Source organism: Durio zibethinus, chromosome 14 (assembly GCF_047325235.1).
Source record: "Durio zibethinus cultivar Kanyao isolate XHJ-2024 chromosome 14, ASM4732523v1, whole genome shotgun sequence".
In the NCBI taxonomy this organism is placed as follows: Eukaryota; Viridiplantae; Streptophyta; class Magnoliopsida; order Malvales; family Malvaceae; genus Durio; species Durio zibethinus.
Genome location: NC_143175.1, coordinates 3874041 through 3891184, shown reverse-complemented (window position 1 = coordinate 3891184; position 17144 = coordinate 3874041). Strand labels below are relative to the sequence as shown.

Sequence of the window (17144 nt, the reverse complement as noted above, 5' to 3'; positions counted from 1 at the left end):
TATTTGAGATTATCAAATTAAAACCAGAACATGAGTAAAACCTCTTATAACTTTACTAAACTCCTGATATATGATACAAAACAAACTCTAAACTCTTATAATTTTACTTAACTTTCTATATGGGATTAAGAGATTCAAGTCAAACCCCAACAAAGCCAACCCTTCATGAGTGTAAACTACTCTCTGACATCAATGACCAAGAAAGTGATCGATTCCAAATTCGAGGGCTCCATTTTTATCGATGCAACGCTTCCATGCAAGGAAAGGACCTTGCTAGAGCTATAAAGGAAGAACTTGCAGTAACCCTAGTGTATTTGTTGGTAGATTAAGGGAAGGCCCAAATCGAAAGCTTATGGTTGATTATATTAGGGAAGGTGTCTTATATATTGAGGCTGATGCTGTTATACTTGAGGAATTTGGTGATGCCCTTAACCTACCATTTTCATGTTACAAGGAGTTTCTTTATGAAGTCCCTGGCTCCAATAATGTGCCAAATTGTCCCTAGTTGCAAATTCAGGTATTCACCTTATAAGTGTAATTGGAATATTATGATGTTTATAGAATTCTTCGTTTCAAGATTCAGTCTTATAAAATAATTAAATATCAAATAGGACAATTAATTTCTCAAATATAAGTTATAGTTCGCAGAATTATCTTAATCATTTTATGGACTTTTTTAGCCTTTAATTGGGGTTTTTTTTTTTTTTGGTAAATGAACAGGTGACACGCTTCAAATGTGGTGGTTTCATCTTTGCCCACCAATTTAACCACGCCATAAGCGATGCTGTTGTGCTAATTCAATTCATGTCTACCATCGGGGAAATGGCACGAGGTGCACGTGCTCTTTCAACTCCACCAGTTTGGGAAAGACACCTCTTGAATGCTCGAGACTCACCACTCATAACATGTGTGCACCACAAGTACGACAATGCAACTATCGCCAATGGTACAACCGTGCCAATAGACAACCAGGTTCACTGCTCTTTTTTCTTTGGACCAACTCAAATTTCAGCTCTTCGCAGATTTGTCCCACACAATCTCCAATGTTCAACTTGTGATATCTTAACTGCATGCTTATATTGTACAAAAGCATTGGAACTTGGATCCAATGATGGTGTTCGTTTTACCTGCATTGTCAATGCACGGACTAAGTTTAACCCTCCCTTGCCATTAGGATATGCGATAGAGCTAGTGAAACAGGCAAAGGCAAAGGTAACTGAAGAGTGCATGAAATCAACGGCAGAGTTGATGGAGATTAGAGATTGGCCAAATGTTAACCCTGCCCGTCCCTCATAGTGTCAGATTTAACACAAGCCAGGACAAAGAGTTTGATCTTGGATGGGGTAAGGCAGAGTTTAGTGGACCAGCCAATTGTTGGGAGATACTAAGCTTTCATACTGGAAATGATTTCAATTTAATTTTAAAACTCAAAAAGTTAAACTGAAATGATCTTAATCCAATGACTTGAACCCAAATAGCCTTAAAAACCAATGATTATTTAACTCGGCTTCAACCACAATGAAAAGTGCTTAAAGTACATCCTATAGTTTAGCCATATTTGAATTTTTAATTCCAATATTCTCAGAAAATATAAGCAAAATATAACCTTCACAATACTGAATGACTCTGCCAATACCAGCAAGCCAAGAAACGAGAATTGAATTATTGAGAAAACAGGCCCATAAGAAATTCAAAGATATAAAGACGATTGCTAATGGACAAAAGCCTTTTAAACTTTTGCTTGTACTATTATTACGCCACTTGGTTAAAGTGGTCAAAGTTTGATAAACACAGTCATATCTTAGGATAGTCCAGACCACTTAGATAGTCTAAGTCAAAAAAAATAGCTCGCTCTTATTAAAGAAAGAACTCGCGTGAGGTCCCAGTAATAACATATCAAAATAATCGTTTCAGAATTGATTACTTGACTCTCAAACTTATTTGAGATTATTAAATATAGCTTAAGTTTGTATAAAATTATTAAATATCACTTACACTAATTACATAAACTCATATTAAATTTCATGTAAATATCTTATCAATCATCATCTGTTTTAATAAAATCATCGACTTTTTGTCTTTTATATAAAGCAATTGAAAGATCAAGTAAGTAAGCACGAGAGAGGAACCTTACTACACATTCTGAGTTTCTCTCCCATTGAAGTTTCCTTCACTTACTTTACTATTTTCATTTCCTTTCTTCCTTCTTTTGCCTTATCTCAAGTATTTTAATGATTAGAGCATCAGAGCATATTTTAAAATAACAACTTTGACGCCCATGATTGTGTTTTTTAATTGCAGGTTCAAGCTATCTTCTCCTCCAACCTCACTTCACCTTCCTCTCAATTAAGACAATCCAAAAACACCATCGATAACCATATTTTCGCTTTTGCAGCTTGGAAGATGCTTTTAAAGGAGGAAAGAAAGAAATTGTTTGAATTCCAGCAGCCCACCATTGTTAGACTAAAGGTTTAACTTATAATAATTAAAGAAAATAAGAAAGTCCGCACTCTTTTTTTTTCCCATCTCTTTTCATTTACTTAAATTTAAATAAATTATCCAATACAGTTCATGAATTTCATTCCTTATTCCCTTAGCTAAGTCAATACTCCAAAGCATACTTAGGCCTTAAAAATGGCCCTCTTTAACTCAGATTTGATATTCTTTGGGCCTAGCCCAAGTTGTTTGGAATTACAACAATATGTTGTTTATATTTTGGGCTCAAGCCCAATTATTTAGCCCAAAATAATCGACCCTAGGGTTTTTTGTTTTTTGGCGACCTTCTTTTATATATATATATATATATATATATATTTAAAATGATCATAGATTAAATTTTGATTGTTAAAATATTTTATATTACATTAATTTCTTTGGAAAAGGAATATGATCAACAAAGGGGATGGACATTAGAAATTCAGTTGAAATTGTTAAGGAAAGTAAAAAAAAAAAAAATTGTACTAGTGGAAATGAACCAGTACTGTGAAAAAAATAGAAAGATTAAAATAAGTAAAAGAATGTTTGAACATTAAATATTAATTAATAAAAATAAAGGGTGAGAACTTATAAAAGGAGTCAGAAATGGCTCAGAGTTGAAGTAATTTGTGATGCTGATATCCAACTAAAAGTCATTAAGTGGTTGAATCTATATGTTTTTCAAGTTACAAAAAAAAGCAAGTAAAATAGCATCTTCGAGAAAGACTCAGAAATAAATCTTAGTATTAATAAATCATCGTATGGTACACATGATGATTTACAAAAGAAAATAAAAAACGATTGACTATTTTTAAATCAATCTATATATTATTAAAATTATCATTTAAAAATTATGATTTAAAAAAATTTAATCATATGATATTTTTTTAATTAAATAAATAATAAAATAACAAATTTAAAAATAAATTATTTTTTATTTTTTAATTATAAAACACGTTTCTCTTCCTTGACCACTCAACCCATGAAATCCACTTGGTTTGTGTGGAAACCACTTCACGTAGAGTAGATGTAAATGCATTCATGGACCACCAAAAACTTTTTGACTTTTTAATATTTCGTGGTCCTTAAATTTTCTTTTTTTTTTTTTTTTAATTTGAAGTAGTAGTTAATTGATATTATTAATCTAATAATGGTAGAATTTTTTTATTTGAGAATATATATGCACCTACCACGTAACGTAAAGTTGGATACCACAATCCAACTTCTTGCAAGTGCAATTTATGATCCATTAAAGTGAGCAAGTGACATGACAATTGTCTTCGTTCTGTGATCATCAAAGATGATTGGTAAAACTATTTATTTGATTTAATTACAGCCTTTCCCTATTTGTTTGTTTTATATTAATTTTTATAAAATTAAAAACAATTGATTTAAATATATTTAATATAAAATTAAAAAAATTATATAATTAAAATTTTATGATTTTAATATTATAAATAAAAAATTTTAAAATATAAAAAATAAAAATTTTAGATGTTAAAAAAATAAAACATAATTTTGAAAAATCCAAAAAAAAAAAGACAAAAAAATAGAATAAAAGAAATAACAAAAGCCAATCGATTTTGCCTTTCACATCATGAAATTTTTTCGATAAAAGGATTAATATATTAAAATTACAATTATAATTATATAATATATTTAATATAAAAATAATGAACCATCAAATAATTAAATAAATTTAACTTAACATTGAACTATATAAACTCACATATATAATATAAAATTATGGCTGGACATTGATAAAATGAAAAAAAAAAATTCACATTATATTTTCTTCAAAGAAAAATAAAAAAAAATTAAAACGAGAAGAACGGTTGATCAAAGAGCAACCACAAAGAAAAAGGAGAGCAGGATTGCTCGAAACAACCTCAAAAGCTGAAATTGAAATAAAAAAAACAGTGAGTGAACCCCCAAAACAGAGCAACTAAATTCTTTTTGTATTATGACTTTTTTTAAAAAAAATTATATTTTAGTATTAATTTATCTGTATTACTTGTTTATTCTAGTCCCTAAACTATTACATTTTTTTGTCAATACATATAAAGATAATATATAATTTTAATTTGGAGTTTGGACATCCATGAATTAAATGTCTTTATTGTCGTGACTATGAAGTGCGCAAACGTTTAATGCTGATGGGCAAAATTTGTGGGACTCTCATTTCATAATTGACATATCGAAAGATTCTGACTGATTAAATGTACGAAAAAAGTGTCAAATTTGTCGTTTTATTGGTGGGCCGCTGCTTGTTTCACCACACAATTTTTGTAAGAGAAAAAAACAATATCCGTCTGACGCAGCATGCTTTGTCTACGTAATTCCTGTGGTAGATAATAAGTTTCCTGATTTCGGCCTACATGACTTTTTTTTGAAGTCATGAAGATCATTTCGATGTATTATTTATTTTATAGATTCGATTAATTTTAAATTAAATTAATTAAATTAAATTATTGTATTAATTAAATTAAAAATTTTATTTTCAAAAATTAATTAATTAAAATAAATTCAATTAATTTGATTAAAATTTCGATTGTTTAAATTAAATATTGTTTTTTTCAACCAAAAAATGAATTTTATCCAACCAAAAAGGTCGTTAGAAAACAGCTTTTTCCAGTCAGGGAAAAAGCTTTAACGACGACCACGCAATGCATCTCAAATCAGAACATCAAAACACTCAGCTACAGCCAAGCTTGAAGGAAAACAGAGCAGTACACTTAATTAGCCTCCCTAAGGATGTGGACCAATTTAATCTCCCCAATGAGTTCTCTTAATCTATAAATATTATATTCATTTAAAAATTAATTAATTAACTGCATTTTATTGTTTTTATTATCAATATATATATAATATTATATTCAGCGGGCACGTCTCTTTCACTGGTATCAGCAAAATCTCAAACCATTTTGGCAACCATACATTGCTTTTAATTTTTAATTTTTTATTTTTGAAATAGGAAAACATACTTTGCTGATTAGACAAAATAGGTATAAAAATAAACATTAAATAAAGAAATATCAGTGAATATTAATATGTTTAAGATTTGTCGTCGTTTATTTTTCACATATTGAGTGATAAAATCCTGCCAACTTATTTAATTTTATTCAACTTACATAAAAAAATCCGTCCTTATAAATATTACTTCCACAATGCTTAAACAACCAACACACAATTTTATCAGCTGATCTCTAAGTATTCTTTCTATCATCTGTGTCTAACCCCACATAAATCCTACAGGTTTTGTGCCATGCCACAACTGCCAACTTCCCTGGTATTTACAATTCGAAGAAGCGAAGCCGAGCTTGTTGCTCCGGCCAAGGCCACACCTTGCGAGTATAAACTATTATCCGACATTGATGATCAACAGAGTCTCCGGTTACAGATTCCTGTCATTCAAATTTATCGGTGCAATCCATGCATGCAAGGGAAGGACCCTGCAAGGGTTATTAAGGATGCACTTGCACAAACCTTAGTTTTTTATTATCCATTAGCTGGTAGGCTAAGGGAAAGTCGTAATCGCAAGCTTGCGGTGGATTGCACCGGCGAGGGTGCCTTGTTTATTGAGGCTGAAGCTGATGTTAAACTCGAGCAATTTGGCGATGCACTTCAACCGCCATTCCCTTGCTTTGATGAGCTCCTTTACAATGTTCCAGGCTCAGAAGGGATGTTGAATTGCCCCTTGCTATTAATTCAGGTACTTGGTTATTTACAGCTCCAAGGTCTTGTGAGCATTAACGTGATCAACTTACTTTTCATTTTATTAACTAATTGACTTGTATGCACTTCAACCACCATTCCCTTGCTTTGATGAGCTCCTTTACATGCATGTGCTTCTTATACGGGCATACGCCATTTTTGAACATCTTGCTCTTGACATGGATGGTAGTAGGAGTATTTATATTTATAAGAAATGTTATATTTATTATTAAAATATCCTTTTATTAATATTTATAAATATAGTTAAGATTAAAATTAAATAAATATAATATTATCTTTGGATGGTGCTCGGCTTAAAAAATTTATACCCACGCTTGATCGGAGTCATGCTGCCGAGCCTACAACTACAAGCCTATACCAATAATTTAGTTTGTGGATGCTTCCAACAAGATCGCCAGTATAATGGTACTTGTAACCATTTTTTTTCTTTCTTTTATTATGTATTTTAGAGAAAAATGCATCTTACATCTATGATTTTTGTAAAATATATATTTTTTATTTATAATTTTTAAAATTTATTTATAAATTCATCTATTTTATCAATCATTATTATAAATTTAATGAAATATAACACGACAATGAAAGGTAAATGTTTATGATATAAATTTTATGATAAAAAGTTAAAAGGATTTACTTTTTTGTCACTTAGACATAACCATACATATAGTTTTAAGATGGTAGATTTTATCGAATTAATTTTAATGATAGTCGACAAAATTTATGAATATAAAATATTTTTTTTTAGGATAAAAAGTTAAAATCATTTACTTTTTTGTCACTTAGACATAGCCATACATGTAGTTTTAAGATGATAGATTTTATCGAATTAATTTTAATGATAGTCGATGAAATTTATGAATATGAAATATTTTTAAAACATTAGATGAATAAAATAAAATTTAAAAATCATAAATGAAAATAAATATTACACAAAAATAACGAATATATGTGATGCAATTTAATTACTCTATATTTAGATACTTTTATACATCCTCTCTTCGTACTGTTCATAATTAATATTGGAAAGTCGTTGCATGATGAAAAATAAACTAATCAACAGGTAACAAGACTGAAATGTGGAGGTTTTATCTTTGCCATTCGCTCCAACCATGTCTTAGGCGATGCTGGTGGCATGATTCAATTCATGTCTGCCATGGCTGAGATGAGTCGTGGTGCAATTGCTCCCTCAATCCCACCCAAGTGGGAGAGGCACCTCTTAGATGCTCGTGATCCACCACGAATCTCATTCACGCACCGTGAATACGATGAAGTAGAAGGCACTATCATCCTATCGGAAAACATGGTTCAACGCTCCTTTTTCTTTGGCCCCAAAGAAGTTTCAACTCTTCGCAAGCTCCTACCGCACCACCTTCATAAGTGTTCGAAATTTGACATCTTAGCATCGTGTTTATGGCGTTGTCGAACCATTGCTATAAAACCTGACCCTGATGAAGAGGTGCGATTGCTATGCGTTGTCAATGTACGTTCCAAGTTGGATCCTCCATTACCATCAGGATTTTATGGGAATGCAATTGTGTTCCCAGCGGCAATAACAACAGCTAGAAAACTCTGCCAGAATCCGCTAGGATATGCAGTGGAACTAGTGAAGCAAGCCAAGGAGAGTGTGACTGAAGAATACGTTAAATCAGCAGCAGATTTCATGGTGATTAAAGGTAAAAGACTCCACTGTACAATGGTGAGATCTTGTTTTATATCAGATGTAACCCGTGTTGCATTTGTAGACGTTGATTTTGGGTGGGGTAAGGCAGTTTACGGTGGGTTCGCCAAAGCTGGGATAGGTGCTATACCTGTGGCATCAAGCCATCTTGTAGCATCCAAGAATAAAAATGGAGAGGCTGGAACTCTTATGCTAATTTGTTTGACAGCTCCAGCTATGGAAAGATTTTCCAAGGAATTGGACAACATGTCGAAGGAGCAGCCAGCTGATGAAATGGGTAAATCAGTTTCTGTTTCATCTGCTTTGTAAAAGAACAAAAGAAATATAGTGTAGAAGAGAAAAAATCGAGACATGAAGAGAGAATGTGTCATGTGTGGTGTTGTAGTTGGAAACTAGCTTGTTAATTCTAAGAAGCAACTGGTGACTTGCTTGTGGGTTAAAACTTAAAATTCTAATTTTTTTTTTTAGGAAAATCTTTAAGTGTGTTTGCATTACGTGTCATATAAGTTTGATTTAATTTTATATTAAAGTTATCTAATTATATGTTAAATCTTTTGCTGGTTTGGTTTATTTGAGTTGTTATTATTTTTATTAATTCTATATATATAATATTTGAATATGATTGTAATTGTTTTTATATTAATCATTTCATCAAAATAAAAACTCAAGTTTTATTTATTTTTCTAAAGGAAAAACTACAATTTCCTTACATTGACCCTTTTTTTTTTTTTGGCAAATAACTATGAAGTGAGACATTTTCTTTTTATTTGTTTATTATATTTAATTGAAAGACATATTTTATTTAGTCTATTAAATTAAAAATATTTTCTTTCTCTTTTAATTTTTATTATTTTTTAATATTTTATTCAAGCAAAATTTTAAATATTTTATTGTCACATATATTTAGAAAATAATTTTACTTAAAAATAAGTACAAAATTAATGTAAATAAATTTGAAAATTTTGTTTTAAGTTATTATTTATATGAATTATTGTTTATTTTAACTATTATTCCTCTCAATCTATGATAAAATTGTTATTTCTTTTATTAGGATTATTCTGTTAATTATTTCAAAGATTTGACATTCTTTAAAAAAAAAATTCTTAATTGCCCTTTTTTTTCAATTGGAGCTAGTGGTCCATATTTTGTCCAATAATTATTCATGCTGGTGTCTTTAAAATTAAACCCATTTAATTCATTGAAGACTCCAAAAATAGTACATGTTACAATTTTTTCCCATCCTAATCTCTTTCCAATTTGTTAACCACAACATTGGTCCATATCGCCCGATGAAAAGAAAAAAAGTTTTTCTTATTGTTTTTTTTTTCCTGTAAAATTATTAGAAATGAACACTTCTTAATTTCATTTGCTATGAATTTCAATTCTACAAACACCCAACTTGATATCAAAATTTTCAATTGAACAAAAGATCAATAAAAAATGATCAAATTTCATATGTTTGTTTTTTGTCATCTCTCCTTGTTAACGTAGATGAACACATAACCTAATTTGAATACCAAATAGATCCTTTTGAATCCAACATCATAGAAGAAAACGAAAATGTGACCTCGAAGCAGACAGTATCGTTCGTGGACCACGAGTTCATGATTTGGACAATTTTTTGGGCGGTTCCAACAGGTTACCGTATTGCCAATTTCAATGAAATGAGCATTCGGCCCCAAAATTTAAAGCCCATTTTCCCTTTGTTTTTGCCATCTTCCTCTCTCACCAGTCACCACCCGTTTTTTATTTGGAAAAACCAGTTTCAATTTCCCCACAGCCACCCTTTGACGTCTTCAATGGCCAAGACTATAATAGCAACTCGCCCTTACATCTTCTCATCAACCAAAACCAATCTTTTCCTTGAATCTTTCCCACTCTTTTCCCACTCCAACAAATCTTTTACCTTTCAACCCACAATCTTGGCAATAAAAACCCATCCAAATTCAATTTTGTTTTGGTCTTCCACCTTTAATAAACCAATAAACAATGAGGAAAAGAACAACATGGTTGTTTCAAAAACGGGGTCTGAAATTTTAGGTCACCGTCAGATTTTCCATAAAAGCCACTATGTTAATGATCCTGTCTCTGTTGACTCCCCTCTCATGCAATTTATGGAGAAAAATTTAACTTTCTACTCCATTTTTACTTTCTGTTGGATTTTATTCAAAATTTGATTTGATTCAATTATTAAAACATATCAATTACAGTGTTTATTGAAATGAAATGCAGTAATTGAAGGGTTTTATATTTTTTTAACGTCAAATACGGTATAATGTATAATTAAACATTGTAATTGAAAATTTTGTTGTATATTTTTATAAACTCAATTATGATATAATGTGTAATTAAACATCGTAATAAAATATATTTAATTTTAAAAAAATAAAAGCTATGTATTTTATTTGATGATAAAAATATCATTTATCGTCTGATTTAAAAAAATTAAAATAAAAGGTTACTTCTAAGTTGTCAAAAAATTTATTATCAATTATATAATTTAATAAATAAACATTTTCTTCAATTAAACGATTGAATTTAAAAGAAATATTTTATAAATCAAATAAAACTTCAAATATCATATTTTCTTTTAAAATTTAAAATCTCACACATCGATCGCCCAATAAATTAAATTATTATCTTAGATTCTAAGTTTAATTAATTCAATTTATATTCGTGGCATCGAGATTGATGGGTGGCAGGGGATTTACGCGATGAAAGGAAGGGTTGTGTCTCTGATGGAGTTGGGGTTGATGATTTTAATTTAAAAGATGGGAGCTTTTGAACTTGACACCTGATAAAAAGTTATGATGACACCGTGTAAGGTGTAGGTGTAAAGTTATGATGATAGGTATTAGTAATGGATATTGTTACGAATATTATATTCGGTTTATAAGAATGTAAGATTATTTAATAAAATATTTTGTTATATTATCTTTTAATAATATGTGAATAACATGTGACATTGATAGTTATCTTTTTAATAAAAATTATATTTTTTATTTTAAAAATATTATTTTTGTTAAATTTTAAAAAATATTTTTTTATGCTTTTAACAAAAACCATTTTTTCTATCTCAAAGCATCGTCTTTATTGAATTTTAAAAAAAAATTTTATATTTTCAACAAAAATTCTTTTTTCATATTAGAAATATTGTTTTTTCAACGAAGATTATCTTTTTAGCTTAAAAATATCGTTTATTTAACAAAAACTGTATTTTTATCTTAGAAAAGTAGCTTTTTCAACAAAAATTGCATTTTTTATCTTACAAATGCAGTCTTTGTTGAATTTTAAAAAATATTTTTTTTTTGTATTTTCAACAAATGTTGTATTTTCTATATTCAAAAATGTTATTTTTTATTATCAACTATGTTTTATATGTTAAAAACATAGTGCTTCTAAAACTATATAAAATGCAAAATTCTTATTTTTCAAAATCAATTACATTTTTTTTAAAAAAATGTTATTTTTACTATAATTAATTTTTTCATAACATATTATAACATATAATCACATTTCTAATATAACAACATAGTGTTTGATAAATCATAAAAAATTTTACTTAAAAAACATATCGTTTTGGCTATTATATATGCAGTTTTTGACAATCAAATATTTTGTTTTTTATATAAAAAAAACATAGTTAAAATATCATAAATATTCTATTATATTTACTCTACCAACAACAACTACATATTTATGTAAAAAATGTTATGTTTTATTGATTGTATGTAAAAAATGCTAGGAATGTAGCTTTGCGTGTCAGAATAAATCTCTATTTATCATATAATTACATTAATTTTTAAAGGTAAAATAAATTATAAAAAACTATTATTGAGGTCAAAAGTGAGATAAATTTTACATTTTTTTGAAATTTTAAAAAACCTTAAGGAGAGGTGAGTTTCTATTTTTGAACCATTTGGATACTATTGAGAATCTTAAAATACCCGCAAGAATCAAATACTGCGAGCCAAACAAAAAAAAATCAAATTATGAAAAATAAGATTCAAGGGGTAATCTAACTTTTTCCCTATTCAAACACCCCGTAAAAGGCAATATACTATTGATATAATTATATATAACTTATTAAAATTAAAAAGTTTCAATGAAAATAGTGCCAATTGCATTTAAACAAAAAAAATTGATAGTGACTTTTTTAATTGTGTCGAGTGATAGGTTTGTGAACTTATATGTTATGACACTATATTTCTTCTAATAAATGTATTTTATTTTATTTGATATATTTTTAATTTAAAAAATAATTCAAAAAATAAATTGATTACATTTATTTTTTTATTATTTACCTTAAATCACTCTCATTAAGTTCATATGAAAGGTATTAAAATTTTAATTGTCATTATTAATAAATAAAATAATTTTATATCTATTTTTTCAATTATAAATATTTAACTCTTGATTTATATTTATTATAACATTTACTTCCAATTTTTTTAAAAAATATGATCTATTCGCTCCATCTTTTAAGCTATATATATATTTAATATATTGATTTTAAAATAACTAACAGATGATTAAATCAATTAAAATTAATTTTAGTATGTCAAATCAAATTAATTTTTTTTATTATTATATTAATTTCAAAATTCTTTTTTTATTTTTTGCAAGTATATTGAATACACATTATACTTGACTATTCTAATTATCAAGCATAAATTACTCTCAATTTAATATGTTATTACTCTTGATTTGGTTCTTAATTTATTTTAGTCAATTAATCATTTAAAAATAAATGTTAATAAGAATCATTAAATGCATTTTATAATAATGAAAATAAGATATTTTAAATTAAATTTATTTTTCCATCAAATTTTAAACTTTAAATGCATAATTAATTTTAAACATATGTTAATTTTTTGGATTATCCACATGTCAAAAATATAGACTAGGCATATCAGATTTTTTTTTGTTAGAGGTTTTAGCTTGTATATATTTATATACAAGATTTGGATAAAAAAATATTTTTAATTACAGTCAAAAGTTATCGTTTTCATTATTATCTTAGGCACAAATAAGACAACTAAATATTTATCAATTCATTTGGAAAAATAACTAAAATATGAAATTAATTTATTCTTTGATTGTGAACTGAATTTAGCTTTTAAATTTAAACTTGTACTAATTGTTATACATTGTCATCAAGTCTATGAAAAATGTAAAAAGTAATTAAATTAAAATTGCTTAAAGAAACAAAGACAATTTATTATTTGAAATAACTTTTAAATTAAAATTAAATCAAATCAAATCAAAGCAATTTCACTTAGAAAGATGATGAGTTTTCAAGATTTTTCACATTTCAATAAGGTTAATTATGTATATAAAAAATTCTCTTTTTATATATTTATATTAAATATATTAAAAAGATAGTTCTAAAAGTGAAAATTGCTAAATTTATGGTGAACAGAACCAGACAGTCCAATTATACTCCTATTCCCAGGTAATAATATTTTAAAATGTGTTTTTAGATGGATTAATTAATTGGAAGTAACTCAAATTGATTTTTTTATCATGTGCTAGAAAGAAATCTTTCATTTAATGTAGTATTGTTAAAACAATAATATATAAAATTAAAATTTAGTCTTCTAATAATAATTTAAATTAAATTCTTTTCAGTATTAATTATTAAATGTTAATGCATGAAAGCATACTTTTATTCTTATATAGTGTTAAAGTTGAATGTTGAATTTTTATTTTTAAATGAAGGCATCATCATTTGAGTACAATCTAAAATGATGGCAATGTATAATGGTTTAAATGATATTTATGTAAACCCTAGAATGTATTGCAGTAATAGAAGAAATTTATATGCAAAGTGTATCAAAAACAACAGAATTGCAAAGGTATACATATTTTCTTGGATATCCTTGTGTACCATAGACTAATTTTTCATGTGTAGTGATCTTTCACTATGGCATTTGAGATCAGAAATGTTCCTGGTAACAAATTGTTAACAATTATTAAAACTGGTTAAATTTTGCAGCAAATATTAATTACATAGCATACAAACATTTGCATATAAAAATTAGAAACTAAATCATTAAAAAATAAACTAAAATTAAATAGAAAAACTAAATAAAAATAGAAAAACTAAATCATTAAAAAATAAACTAAAAATTAAATAGAAAAACAAAATAAAAGCAAGTTATTTTATATTGTGTTGGGAATGTTTAGATTAATTTCTAATGCACATCAACTTACTTGTATGTTATACTAATATTTTAAGAACTAAAGGCAAACTGATTTTTTTTTTTTTTTTTTGTAAAAACCAAATTTTAATATTAAAAAATAATAAAAGAAATCGCACTTTGACATAAAGAGGAATAAAACAAATAGAAGCATGAAGAAACAAACTAATGGAACAAAAAGAAAAAAAAGAAACAGAACGTAATAGAAGTATAGAGTAGACCAAACCAATACTATTATTCGTAATGCACGAAAGCATAGTCCTATTTGTAATGTTGAAGTTGAATGTTAAGAATCAAGAATAAAATTTAATTAAGAGTGATTTAAGGTCAATAAGAATAAGAGAATACAAACTTTGATTATAAATGGAATTGAAACTTATTTATGTAAGGTAAGACTAATGGAAATTGAAGAGAATAAAGGCAATAATCTAAACGAAATAAATTTACATTTTTTTTTTACATTAAAATGAATCAAATCAATTTAAGCATTTTAATTTTTTTAAAATTAAAAATATACCAAATCAAATCAAATAAAATTTATTTATAGATGACACGTGTCGTTTATTTAAGAATGTACATGTGTCAAAATAATAAACCTTCCACATTTGACAAATTTCTTTTTTTGTGCAAAGTTTTAGTTTTTATATATTTATATAAGATATTAGATACATTTTACTCATTTTCATTTTTCTAAAATCCAGCGATGACGTTCCTAGACCCACGACAGTGATAGTCTGAACTAAGTGGATTCTGATCCTATACTCACAGCTCCATGCTAACTAAACAAACTAATACTCTTATCCTACGTTTTGAGGCTCTTCCTTCCTTCCCTCAATCCCTTCACGCTAAAAGCATGAAATGAAAGTAATGAAGTACAGAAACAAGCAAAAACAAAGAAATGAATTAGTATTGCAAACCCATTGTTAAACAAACTCTCATGGTGTTTAACAAAACTCCAAGAACCCCTCTGAACTCTACACCAACCCAATTCCAATCTCAACTATGGCATGTAAACCACCACATCCAACACTTCCCCAATCACAACCTGTCCAGCCAATGAAATTGAAATTCATTTAAATCTTACAACAAGTAAATTTAATCTACATTTAAAAAAAGGTTAGTTTACTTTCAAAATGGTAAATCAATATCGTAGCATAAACTATATTCTGCTTTATGTAGGTTTAGTCCTTTAATACTGAGGGACCAGTTATAATAAAATTGAACAAAGTTGGTCTTGTATATCTTAATGACCCATTTTCTCGAATTTAAATGTTTTAGTGTAATTTCTTTTCATGTAGCCCTAACATGCATCTAAAATACTAAAATTAAATAAATGTCAAATTAAATGGTCTAACGGTTTGAATTCAAATTAAATATTACATTATTAGAAAAATACAATATCTTATCTTATCTTCTCTTATGTATCTACATATATATACACATATATATAAATCAAAATCTTTAAGAAAAAAAGAGATAGTATAAAGTGGATAGGCTTATCTTTTGACATATAGAGAATCTAAAAATTTAACATGTGTAATGTAATTAATTTTTCAAATTTGTTATGTTTTCTAAAAAAATTGACATGTGTAATTGATTTTAAAAATTAACAACTTAGCAATTATAACACATGTTAATTTTTTACATAACACATGCTAATTTTTTATATTACAAATTTCATCTTTAGAGGTTAGGATAAATCTACTATAAACCTATTCAATAAAAAATTTAGTGAAAAAATTTTGAATTTGAACGAAATAATATTATTATTATATAAAAAATTTATTTTATATTAAAACTGAACCATCGCTTTCTCATAAGAATCCATTGTTAAATATATGATGGTACAAAATTTATCAATAATTACTAAATATATGTAACAAATTACCAAAAGATTACTAAAATTACATCGAGAGGAAGAAGTTACCAAAATTTTATAAAAAATTACCAAAATTGTATTAATGATTATCAAAATATATTACAAGTTACCAAAATTGTACGAAGGTTACCAAAATTTTATCAAAGGTTATTGAAATCAAAATTATATCAAAAGTTATTAAAATTTACTTATAGTTTAAAAATACCAATTAAATTATTAGTATTTATCATTACTAGTTTTTACTTGTGCAAAGCACGGGGTTTTTTATTTTTATAAATTTATTTTAATTAATTAAGTTTCCAAAAAAAGGCTAAATGCTCAATTTGGTATTAAACATTTAGGTAGTTGCTCAATTTAGGACTAAATGTTTTAATTTGTACAAATAAAGATTAAATATTATCGATTTATAATAATATAGAATTTTTTTCAATGAAAATTTGAATGTGAAAGAAATGTGATTTATAATGCATGAAAAGAACTAAGACAGCCTTTTCCCAATGGAACTCACTTTTTTACTTAACTCTAACAATTAGTTCTTCATTTCTCTCTCTAAAAGACTAATAAGTTATTCTTTTCTCTCTCTAAAATTTCAATTCTAGCCTATCTTTAAAACTTAGATTCTTGCTGCCATACTACTATTTGTCTACATCTTTTCGTCCTAAAATTTCATTATTTTTTCCTCTCAAACATTTCATTACATCTATTGTCGTAACGTCTAGATCCGGGGATCTATCGCTAGACATTGGCTTTAGGGAGTCGCCATCAATCTTTTTTATCTAGGTGCGATTGGCCACCTATGGAATCTGTCCTTTCAGGGAACACCTAAGTTTAAGGATCCCTAAAAGAATAGGTTCAAGTCTACTAACCAGAACAGGGTTCGGGAGTTCGGTTACGTGTGAGGAAGGTTATAGCACCCTCACAATGCCCATCAAAAGATGGTACCAGCTTAAATTTGTGTTATCCAAAAGCCTTAAAATTTTACCAAGTAATTAATTATTGGAAATTTTCTCAATTGACTCTAATACTTTTAGAGTAAAATTGAGAAAATTCCCTCACCTCAAGAGTATGCAAGAAAAACTACTGTTTCACTTGCAGAGGCTCCGTCGTCGGATTAGTTAAAGAAAAATCAAAATAAAAATCAAAATAGAAAGGAAGGAAAGAATTGATTGTTTTT

The 17144-nt window shown here is 27.4% G+C and overlaps 1 protein-coding gene and 1 pseudogene across 2 annotated transcripts; both read left to right on the top strand.

The window, feature by feature from the left end:
- Positions 1-311: 311 nt before the first annotated feature.
- Positions 312-1444, top strand: LOC111294698 (benzyl alcohol O-benzoyltransferase-like; annotated as a pseudogene).
- Positions 1445-5538: 4094 nt separating this feature from the next.
- On the top strand, positions 5539-8438 carry LOC111293556 (benzyl alcohol O-benzoyltransferase-like). 2 transcript variants are annotated; one of them, XM_089743194.1, is made up of 3 exons: positions 5539-6187; positions 7271-7883; positions 7953-8438. In XM_089743194.1, exons 1-3 carry the CDS (start codon positions 5741-5743, stop codon positions 8195-8197), a joined length of 1305 nt encoding a protein of 434 aa, XP_089599320.1. In that variant the 5' UTR covers positions 5539-5740; the 3' UTR covers positions 8198-8438. The 2 variants fall into 2 exon arrangements, with proteins under 2 accessions (XP_089599320.1, XP_089599319.1); XM_089743193.1 differs by having other exon boundaries at positions 5542-6187; positions 7271-8438.
- Positions 8439-17144: the final 8706 nt, after the last annotated feature.

Excerpts from the sequence above, each read along its gene's own strand:
- LOC111293556 (XM_089743193.1), top strand. The coding sequence starts at position 5,741 with ATGCCACAACTGCCAACTTCCCTGGTATTTACAATTCGAAGAAGCGAA. Across the intron at positions 6,188-7,270 it reads GCCCCTTGCTATTAATTCAG|GTAACAAGACTGAAATGTGG; the intron begins GTACTTGGTTAT and ends ACTAATCAACAG.